This window comes from Myotis daubentonii, chromosome 5 (assembly GCF_963259705.1).
Source record: "Myotis daubentonii chromosome 5, mMyoDau2.1, whole genome shotgun sequence".
Taxonomy (NCBI): Eukaryota; Metazoa; Chordata; class Mammalia; order Chiroptera; family Vespertilionidae; genus Myotis; species Myotis daubentonii.
Genome location: NC_081844.1, coordinates 22,087,227 through 22,099,295, shown reverse-complemented (window position 1 = coordinate 22,099,295; position 12,069 = coordinate 22,087,227). Strand labels below are relative to the sequence as shown.

Here is a 12,069-nt window from a genome sequence, read left to right as displayed (position 1 = left end):
CTGTATCACTACCATCACTGCTCTTTCTGAAAATGTAGACTTTAACATATAGTGCGTGTTATAAGAGGTCATCTGGCTGTGTTCCCTCATTAGGATCCTGTATCTTATTTAGCTTGGTGTCCACATTCTTATCATAGTCATTATTAAACTGACAATCAAGTCCATATCTCCAATTATGGTCCTAATTGTTTGACATAATATGCCCTTAGAGACAGAGATGACCTTAAGTATAAGGAAGCAACATTTTAAGGCACACATTTATTGCTATGCAAACTATTTTTTTTCATGGTGTAAGTTTAATCATTGATGTATGTAAGATCGGTGTCCATGTGCAAAGGGATTTATCACTGTGGTGCTTTGTTTGGTGTAATGATGTTTCCTACTGAACTATCTCCCTTTCATTGCTGCCTACAAATAGGATTCCCTCTGTTATTTTAAATGAAGCTTCTCCTCCAACTCCAAATATTGTCTTAACCCTAAAGGGATAGAGAATGAACCATATTGTTATCATCTATTCTATAAACTATGTGATCTATAGATATGTCATATATGTACATAAGTGAGCAAAGGATGACTTGCCAGAGAGCTTGAATTGCTGTCCAGTTCTGTGATTCAGAGTAATAGGTTTTGCACAAACATGCATATTCTTTCTAGCTCTTCTGGTTACCTACAAGGGAATCTCAATGGAGTCACTTTTAATACAGTTATCTGAAATAAACTTTATTAACAGTATAAATATAAATGCAAACTTCAAATATCTGTACAAATGCCTAGAATGGGGAAAAGAATCCTATCTAATAAAAGAGAAACATGGTAATTAGCGTATGACCGCTACCCTTCCCATTGGCTAGTCAGGGCAATATGCAAATTAACTGCCAGCCAATATGGCGGCCGGCAGCCAGGCAGCTTAAAGTGAACATGAGGCTTGCTTGCTTCAGTGACGGAGGACTCCAACATTCCCCGCATGCCACTGCAGGCCTCTGAGCTGCAACTCTAAGCAACTATGTTACAAATATAGAAGCTAAACAAAACCCCAGAAACCTGCTTGAGTCTGCCGGGCTTCAGCCAGCAGGATCGCAACATTGTTTCAAATACAGAAGGTAAACAAAGGCCAGAAACCTGCTTTCAGCAGCAGAGGCCTAAGAGCTGGAGCCAAGCCTCAAAGCTAAAGCTGGCCCAGAATTAAAAAAAAAAAAAAAGAACAAAAGGAGCGGTTGGGAGCTTCAGTCATCCGCCAGCCTAAAAACAGCCCTCAGCCCCTCACCCAGACTGGCCAGGCACCCCAGTGGGGACCCCCACCCTGATCCAGGACACCCTTCAGGGCAAACCAGCCGGCACCCACACGTGCACCAGGCCTCTATCCTATATAGTAAAAGGGTAATATATGCCTCTCAGCACCGGGATCAGCGGAGCCGCGAGGCCTCCCGACACTGGGATCAGTGTGACGGGGGCAGCGCCCAAACCCCCTGATCGCCCTGCGGCTCTGTGTGTGACAGGGGGCGGGACCACAACCTCTCTATCCACCCTGCTCTGTTCGTGACAGGGGAAGGCACCCCAACCCCCTGATCAGCCCTGCTCTGTGCCTGATAGGGGGGAGCTCCCCAACCCCCTGATTGCCCTGCGGCTCTGTGTGTGGCAGGGTGCGACGCCCCAACCCCCTGATCGGCCCTGCTCTGTGTGTGACAGGGGGCAGCGCCCCAACCCCCTGATTGGCCCTGCTCTGTGTGTGACGGGGTAGAGCCATAATCTCCCCATCGGCCCTGCCCTGAGTGTGACAGTGGCAGCACCCCAACCCCCTGATCGGCCCTGCTCTGTGGGTGATAGAGGGTGGCGCCCCCACCCCCACCCCACGGGCCCTGCTCTGTGTGTGATGGGGTAGAGCCATAACCTCCCCATTGGCTCTGCCCTGAGTGTGACAGGGTGCGGTGCCCCAATTCAACTATCGGCCCTACTCTGTGAGTGACAGGGGGGAGCTCCCCAACCCCCTGATGGGCCCTGCTCTGTGTGTGACAGGGTACGGAGCTCCAACCTCCCTGATGGGCCCTGCTCTGTGCGTGACAGGGGGCAGCGCCCCAACCCCCTGATTGGCCCTGCTCTGTGCGTGACAGGGGGTGGCGCCGCAACCTCCCCATCGACCCTGCCTTGAGTGTGACAGGGGGCGGTGCCTCAATCCCCCAATCGACCCTACCCTGAGCGTGACTGAGGGTGGCATTGCAGCCTCCCAATCCGCCCTGCTCTGTGCATGACAGGGGGCAGTGCCCCATCTCCCCAATCGGCCCTGCTCTGAGCCCAACCAGGGGCTGCACCTAGGGATTGGGCCTGCCCTCTGCCACCTGGGAGCAGGCCTAAGCCAGCAGGTCATTATCTCCCGAGGGGTCCCAGACTGGGAGAGGGCACAGGCCGGGCTGAGGGACCCCCCCACCCCCCCGCCCCGGCAGCCAGGCAGCTTAAAGTGCACAATTTTTGTGCACCGGGCCTCTAGTATTATTATAATTGATCTCAGTTTTCTTTTCTTTTTTATTGCATCAGTTAGCTATTTTTGCATAACAAGCCATCCTAACAGCACTTGTTTTAATATAATGGCTTTATAATAAATTAGGATTTTACGGTAGGAGTTTTTCTGATGTCTTCTGGGCTCATCATTAGTTACTACATTATGTTTCTAAATCTCTTTCATAATGTATTGCACTTCTTTCTTTAACCATTATGTGATGTTATATAGATATATATATATATGATATAGATACAGATCTATGGGGGTGTATGTGTGTGTTTATCTTACAGTTAATGTAAAACTGTTTATCAAAACTGATAAACAAAAACAGATCCAGAGACAGAGAAGCATCGATCAGACCATCAAACCTCAGAGGGAAGGTAGGGGAGGGGAGGGTAAGGGGGAGAGATCAACCAAAGGACTTGTATGCATGCATATAAGCCTAACCAATGGACACAGACAACAGGGAGGTGAGGGCATAATAGGGGGAGTGGGGGAGCAATGGGTCAATAAGAATATATATGTAATACCTTAATCAATAAAGAAAAAAAAGAATTTTATTTTCATAACTTTTCAAAAAAAAGTTTATCAAGAATTGCCTTAATTTAATATCACAGTTCCTATACTTATATATGAGATCTTGCTCTCTTCCAGTTATGAGATATATTTACTACCGGAGTCTGGTGTGACTCAGCTGCCTGTGCTCTTGGTCTGACATGAGTTACACATCACTAGAATTTTTAATTCTCACTAATTTATTGGGGTATAATTGCATACAATAAGTTGCACATACTTTAAATGTAAAATTTGCTGAAGTAAAGAAGCCATACATAAATTAATAATATATAGTGGGTGGGTCCATTTGTATATAACTCGAGATGATTCACAATAAGTTTTTAGTGCATTATGTTATTGTCAAAAATATAATCCACCTGGCTTCAGTTTTCTTCTTTCTGTAGATAATGTGGAATAATAAACTTTAACTTCAACCTGACAAGGTAAGGAATAAATAAAATGTTAAAAATACTTGTTGAGTCTTAAGAAAATGCTCAAGAGTGAGGAGTGTGTGTATGTATGTGCACTTGTATACATCTTTCAAATAAACGAACTCACTCATAAATATGTACATACACACAGTCTCATTCAGAATCCCATCGCTTATGATGAAAGAAACCTTGACAGAAATTTAGAAAATATAGAAATTTAAAAAAAGAAATGTGTGAATTAACATGAAATAGAAAAAAAATCAAAATTTTGACACAAAAATTTAAAGTAAAAGTGCGAAATTAACCTTAATAAATTATTTTTTGTATCTTAATACCTCAAAGGCCTCAAGATCAGAACCACATTTTCATTTACATGATGAGAAATTCTTTGTATCATCGATGGACACAAATAGCTCTAAATTAGTTCTAATTTTTTCTATGAACTGTGGAATTTCGACATGAAATACCTTTGCCCAAGGGAAGCCGGCTGAATGGTTTTCGAGTCTTAAACTTAGTTCCCTCTCACAATATTTTACTGGGTAAATGTATGTATCAGTTTCCTATTGTTCTTGTATCAAATTGCCACACTAGTGGCTTAAAACAAACAGCTTTCTATCATAAAGTTCTAGAGGTTAAAAGCCTAACATGGATCTCAAAAGGCTTAGATCAAAATGACTGTCAGGCTTGCATTTTTCGGGCATTCCAAGGGAGACTGCAATCCCTTTCCAATTCCTTTCCTATTCTCAATTCTTATTCCAGATGCAAGAATCTACCTGCATTCCTTGGCTCATGGTCCTTCCTCCATCTTCATTACCAACAGCAAGGCATCTTCAAATGTATCTCTGACTCCAATTCTCCTACTGTCTTCCACATTCAGAGGACCACTGAGATGACATTAGTCCAACCTGGGTAATCTGAGCTAAGCTCCTTAGCCAATAATTTTATTTCATCTATCTCAGTTACCCTGCTCTGTGAGCTAACATTCCAAAGCTCTCCTAATCAGGACGTTGACATTTTTGAGGCCCTTATTCTGCCTATGACAAAGCCCTTCTCAGGTATACATTATTTGATGTCACTTTGGAGCCCTAAATAAAAGAATCAAACATAGAATTTTCCTCCCCTTTAGAGTGAGAGAAAACTTGTTTTTCAAAATTACATTTACAGATTTCTAGTGAAAAAGACCTAAAATTACCTACACCAGACTCTGACCCAGAACCATGACCCACCTACTCAAAGTGTGGTCCACAGACCAGGAGGACCTGCAGCATCAACATCACCAGGGGGCTTGTCAGAATGGCAGTCTCTGGGCCCACTGGAGACCTGATCAATCAGAATTTGCATTTGAGCTGCAAATTTTGGGGATTTATATGCCTATGAAATGGAGAGGTGTTGTTCTAGAATAGGTGTTCCCTCCTTTACACAGTTGACACTGGGAGCTGGATAACTGTATGTGCTAGGAGCTGTCTTGTGCACTATAGGTGTTTAGCAGCCTCTTTCCAGACATTTTATTTATTTTTAAATATATTTTTATTGATTTCAGAGAGGAAGGGAGAGGGAGAGAGAGGTAGAAACATCAATGATTAGAGAGAATCATTGATTGGCTGCCTCCTGCTCACCCTACACTGGGGATCCAGCCCACAACCCAGGCATGTGCCCTTAACTGGAATCAAACCCGGAACCCTTCAGTCCTCAGGGCAGTGCTCTATCCTCAAAGACAAACTGGCTAGGGCTCTTTTCAGACATTTTAATATCCCCTTGGGCAAAGTCATTCATGTTTGAGAACCACTTCCCCCGATCTCAGAACTGGAAGTGTCCTGACTGATTCCAACCAAAACTCTGTGGGGGAGGGTGGAAGACTTGGTTGAAAGTTTGTAAGGAGGAAATTGTGACCTAGGGAAGTTGGCTGAAGGTGACTGCCCCTAATTGTTCCTTGACCTTTCCAAACAAGTCTGTGTACGTTCAGACCTTTAGGTGTTTACTGGAATTTCTTTTTTAATTGTTTAAAGTATGTCTTCTTTTTCCTCTATTTACCCCTTCCCCTGGCCACTCCTACCCCCCAGGACAAACCCCCAGTGCCCCAGTGTCTGTGTCCATTGGTTATGCTAATAAGCTAGCATACAAGTCCTTTGGTTGATCTCTTACCCCCGCCCCCTGCCTTTCCGCTGAAGTTGGACAGTTTGTTCAGTGTTTCTTTGACTCTGGATCTATTTTTGTTCATCAGTTTATGTTGTTCATTGTATCCCACACTAGAGGCCCGGTGCATGAAATTTGTACATGGGTAGGGTCCTTAGACCTGGCAGGCAATCAGTCTAATCAGGGCCTTCCAATAGCCTTGCTGGATAGAGTATTCTTAGATTCATTCCTTTGCTTTGCATCACTTTGTAAATTTCTGTCCATTCTTTTCTGGCCTGATGTTTTTCTGTTGAGAAATCATATGATAATCTAATGGAGATCCCTTGTATGTAACTTTCCGTCTCTCTCTTGCAGCCTTTAAGATTCTCTCTTTTTCCTGAACATTTGCCATGGTAATTATGATGTGTCTTGGTGTGGGTCTTTTCGGGTTCACCTTGTTTGGGACTCTCTGTGGTTGTGTGACATTTTTCTTCCCCACTTAAGGGAAGTTTTCTGATATTATTTCTTCGAATAGGTTTTCTAACCCTTGTTCCTCTTTCTGTTGTTCTGGCACCCCTATTATTCATATGTTGTTTCATTTCATGTTATCCCATAGCTCCCTTAGGCTCTCCTCCTGTCTTTTACTTTTTTTCTCCAATTAAAAGCCTATAGAGCAGCGGTTCTCAACCTGTGGGTCGCGACCCCTTTGGGGGTCGAATGACCCTTTTAGAAGGGTCGCCTAAGACCATCGGAAAACACATATATAATTACATATTGGTTTTGTGATTAATCACTATGCTTTAATTATGTTCAATTTTTACAATGAAAATATATCCTGCATATCAGATGTTTACATTACGATTCATAACAGTAGCAAAATTACAGTATGAAGTAGCAACAAAAATAATTTTATGGTTGGGGGTCACCACAACATTAGGAACTGTATTAAAGGGTTGCAGCATTAGGAAGGTTGAGAACCACTGCTGTAGAGGCAGGTGAGCGAGGCCATCTGATTCCTATAGCCAGGCAGTCCCTTAAGCCTCTCTCTCATGGCAATCGTATGTCAGAGCAACCAATCATTCATTGCTCAGGGTCTGCTGTTCAGCCACGCAAAACTCCATCTCTTTTTTGGCTTATACCTTTGAGCACAACATTAAATCCCTCTGCTGCCTGCCTATGTTGACCGAGGATGTCATGGTTCAATTTCCAGTGAAGGCACATGCTTTTTATATATAAAAGCCTAAGTGACCGTTTGACTGTTGAACCAGTAGCTATGATGTGCACTGACCACCAGGGGGGAGACACTCAGTGCACAGGCATGGAAACATGGAACAGATTGATGAATCTCAGAGGGAAGAGGGGAGGTGGAGGGCAGGAAGAGATTAACCAAAGATCTTATATGCATACTAGAGGCCTGGTGCATGGATCCATTCACCGGTAGGGTCCCTCAGCCTGGCCTTTTTGGATATGGCCAAATACGTGCCCCAGGCCTCCAACATCCTCCTGCGGGTCCTGGATTGCAGGAGGGTGCAGGCCAGGCCAAGGGACCCCCACCGGTGCACAAATCCATGCACCAGTCCTCTAGTATATATATACAAGGAAATTTCGCTGTGCCCCATTTCTGTATTGGAGAAGGTAGTTTATAAATGTACTACTCCACAAAATGCATTTTTGCAAAACATTCATTTGGCAATTATTATAATGTGTTAACCTGGGTTATGACACATAAAATCTAAATGTCTCTCTTATATTTAATATATATTTTATAGTGGGGAACTAAATGGCAGTTTGTGCTTTAACTATGAAATTTCTAATTGTTTTGGCTAAACTATCATGAAGCCAAGTAGTATAGAGCCCAAGCTTTTATACTAAAGAAACAAATATCTCCCTTTTCTTAAAGAGGGAAAGAGTAATTTTCTAGCTATATCACCAGTTGTGTCCCCACCATAAATCAATGCTGTGAAGATCCAAAGACCAGTCAGACAAATTTGTCAGTATTAGACTTTTTTCAAATACAGTTTACTTTCAGTATTATTTTGTTTTGAGTTCAGGTGTACAACATAGTGTTTAGAATGTCATATACTTTACCTAGTGTGCCCCCCTCTGATATTTTCAGTACCAAACTGACCTCATACATAGTTATTGCAGTATTATTGACTATATTCCCTATGTCAGGGGTGGGCAAACTTTTTGTGAGTGTGTGTCAAAACCAGCAAAATCTCTGACTCAAAATTCTTCTGTGTGCCAACCCTAATTTTTTAAGAACATGTTACACCTACTTGGTATCTCTTAAGGTGTACGAATGTGAAGAACCTTGAAGAAATAATAAAATTCATTCAAGCTGCACAAACACAGTATATGATGATGAAAAATACATTTTTTAATGGATACATATACACTAATAGTCTGAAAGAAAACTTTATGACTCCATTTGATATTATCAGTGGGACTTTTGCTGCTGCATCACTGATGACAGAGATTTTACATCAGGTTTATATTTCGTAACTTTCAGAGATATGCAATAGCTATTACTTTCATCCGTCAGGCTACTCCTATTACAAGACTTAACAAAATTCATCACTGAGAACAAAGATTCACAAGCGTATGTGGATGAAACCAAAACACTGGTCGGATCTAGGAAGGCAGGGAGAGTTAAGGCAGAGGCATAGAAATTGCTCTTCCCCTCTCTCATCAATCCATGTCTATGGTCTTTAAGATAACTTGTTATGTAAAATTATTTATTTATCTAAGATGCACCTATACTGAATTTATCTGAAAAATTAAAAAGTCAATATTAAGACAAAAATTGATAATGGAAGATTATAAGAGAGGGATTCACATGCCAGCAAAAGTTCCTGGCGTGCCAAGTTTGGCACGTGTGCCAGCGGTTGCCCACCCCTGGCCTATGTTGTACTTTATATCCCTGAGAATATTTTGTTGGTGTTGTTAATCCTCAGGTGATTTTCCCATTGATTTTTAGAGTGAGTGAAAAGGAGGGGGAGAGACGGAGAAAGAGAAACATCCATGTGGTAGAGACGCATCTATAGGTTGCCTCCAACGTGCATGCTGGCCAGGGCCTGGGATCAAGCCTGCAAGCAGGTCACATGCTGTTGACCAGAAATCTAACTCGGGTCCTTTAAGTCCTTGGAACAAGAATCTGTCCACTGAGCCAGACAGGCCAGCAGACGAAGACTATTTAGTAACTACCAATTTTCTCTTCTTAATCCCTTTATCATTTAATCCCAGTTCCCCAAACTGCTTTCCCCTCTGGCAACCACCAGACTCTTCTCATTGTCTATGAGTCCCTTGGAATTTTTTTTTTTTTTTGCTCTTTAGATTTGATAAATATGTGAAATCATATGGCATTTGTCTTTCTCTGACTGATTTATTTCACTGAGCATAATACTTTCTAGTTCCATCCATTCAGAAATTTAACTCAGAGTTGAGATGAGCTGCTGGGAGGCATAGACTTCAGGAAGTAGGACATTTACTGAAAGAATAATCACATCTGCACTCACCTGGCTTATTACATAGTCTCCTAGGAACCCAGGATGAGCAGGAAAAATTACCATTCTGTCCAGAGTAGTGTCCCCCAGGAGAATCCTCTGCTTAGAGGTTAGAGTAACAAGAAGTAAATGTGCCTAATGAGCAGACACAGAGCACGTAAATAGCAGCTCTACTGCCAACCCTCACCATGTGCAACCTTTGGTTGGAAGGAACTTGTTCTTTTTTTTTTTTTTCTGAAGTCCTAAATCTGCCTGGGAGACCAATGCATGTCTCCTTGTTGTCTTCTCTGGGACAGAGCTCTGGTCTGCATCTTCAACCATCCAGGCAAGGATTTGGACCTCCACAGAGAAACCTTCCTCTAAGAATTTCCATCCAGGTGAGTCTGAGAGCCCAACAGACATGGCAGGAGAGGATCAGAGAGACTGAAAGCCAAGAACTTGTATATAAAGTCACCACAGAACCATTGAAACATAGCCCAGGTACCAGTGACCACTGTAGTTGTCAGCAGGCTTTAATTTATTCATGATGCTCAAAGGAAAGTGAACACTGCACTTAGAAATGCAAGTGCCAATGTTGACAAACAAATGGTATTAATAGCAGACAAATTAAGAAAGGGCATTGGAGGTGTAATGTCCTTCCAGTAGAAGTAGAACATAAGTTCAAGGACTTTATCAATTAATAGGAATAGACAAAAAGGTTATTAGCTATGGAGTAATATATATTGATATGAGAGCATTTTTTAAATTTTATGATGAGGCATATTAGATAATGTTTCCATGGGGATGATAAAAATCCAGACCCAGGAAGGCTGCAAATACACTTTTGCTATCACAGTGCATGGCACATATATTTCACAGTATGTTCTCTCACCTTGGCTATTCACATTAAAAAGAATTTATTAGGTAGGTGAAAATGAGTAAGGTAATGAGATTCACATTGTAAATATTTCATTACCTATAAGAATGAGCAATGAAATTTGTTGGTTTGTAAGGCATTTTAAGTCTGTGTTAAAATTTGTTTGTGCAAGGTATTTTCCTTACTTGTTTATTAATTTATTTTAAATTAAACTATAGATGGCAACCAATATAACGTTAGCTGTGTTGTACCCTGAATGTTCATTGCTTTTGAATAGTGTAATCAAAGTGTTTTTATTTGTTTTTATGTAAGTATAGTTGTATACAATATTAAGCTAGTTTCAGGTACAAAACATATTGATTCAACATTTATATACATTACAATGTAATTGCCACACCAAGTCTAGTAATCATCTGTCACCATACAGACTTACGACAATATTGTTTTCTATATTCTCTTATTCAATTTTTTGATTGGACTCTTTCAAAATAAGAATTGGAGATTTTTATACAAACTGACTGTTTTACATTTAGATCTTACATGTATTATAAAAGGTTTGTGGAGAATGAATAATGTTCATTAGTTTTGTGTGGTCCAAACTGTCAGTCCTACAGTGTTCCCTCCATTGCTTTAATAATTTCTCAAATTGAAGATTAATTGACATAACACATTATATTAATTTCAGGAGTACCACATAATGACTCTGTATTTGTATATATTGCATTATGACCTCCACAGTATGCCTGGTTAACATCTGTCACAACAATAGTTACATTTTTTTCTAGTCATAGGAACAATTAAAATATACACTCTAGCTACTTCCAAGTACACAAAACAGTATTATTAACTATAGTCACCGCACTGTGCTTTATACCCAAACCATTCCCTTTTTTTTGTTTTTATTTTTCTCAATGAAAGAATTGAGTGAGACACAGAATTTTTTATGTGTCTTCACATGGAAAAGAAAACTGTAATGAGAAATGGGACTAGAGATATTCTAAAGGAAACCTGACATACACGAAATACGGAAATTAGTTCCTTGATTCCAAAATATAGAAGGTAGCACTTATGCTAGGTTACAAATGCCTTCTTGTGGGAAAATTAGTCATGACACTTTTCCTATATCCTGGTAGTCGCCTCCACCACATGGAACTAGGGAACCTCACAGGATTTTCAGAATTTCTTCTTCTGGGATTATCAGAGGAACCAGAATTGCAACCCCTCATATTTGGACTTTTCCTCTCCATGTACTTGATCACTGTGTTTGGAAACCTTCTCATGATCTTGGCTGTCAGCTCAGACTCCCACCTCCACACGCCCATGTACTTCTTCCTCTCCAACCTGTCCTTGGTAGACATCTGTTTCACCTCCAACACCGTCCCAAAGATGCTGTGGAACATCCAGACACAAAGCAAAGTCATAACCTATAAAGGATGTATCACCCAGATGTATTTTTTCATATTGTTTGGGGGACTGGACAACTTCCTTCTGACTGTGATGGCCTATGACCGGTTTGTGGCCATCTGCCACCCCCTGCACTACATGGTCATCATGAACCCTCGGCTCTGTGGACTGCTGGCTCTGGTGTCCTGGATCATGAGTGCCCTGCATTCCTTGTTAGAAAGCTTAATGGTTTTGAGACTGTCTTTCTATCCAGATTTAGAAATCCCCCACTTTTTCTGTGAACTCAATCAGATGGTCCAACTTGCCTATTCCAACACCTTTCTTAATAACATGGTGATGTATTTTGGAGCTGTGCTCCTGGGTGGTGGTCCCTTCGCTTGTATCCTTTACTCTTACTCTAAGATAGTAGCCTCCATCTGTGGAATCCCATCAGCGCAGGGGAAGTATAAAGCATTTTCTGCCTGTGCGTCTCACCTCTTGGTTGTCTCCCTTTTTTATGGGACAATCCTAGGAGTGTATTTCAGCTCTGCTGTTACCCAAAGCTCACACTCAAGTGCAGCAGCCTCAGTGATGTACACCGTGGTCACACCCATGCTGAACCCCTTCATCTACAGTCTCAGGAACAAAGACCTAAAGATGGCTCTGAAAAGATTGCTTGGGATGGCAGCTATGAAAGGACGGATTATTCTAGGGCTGAAGAAATGCACATGA

General features: G+C 41.6%; 1 protein-coding gene across 1 annotated transcript; it reads left to right on the top strand.

Annotated features, from left to right (window-relative positions):
* Positions 1-11,094: 11,094 nt before the first annotated feature.
* LOC132234509 (olfactory receptor-like protein OLF4) lies at positions 11,095-12,069 on the top strand. Its single transcript, XM_059695464.1, has one exon. It carries the CDS (start codon positions 11,101-11,103, stop codon positions 12,067-12,069), a length of 969 nt encoding a protein of 322 aa, XP_059551447.1. The 5' UTR covers positions 11,095-11,100.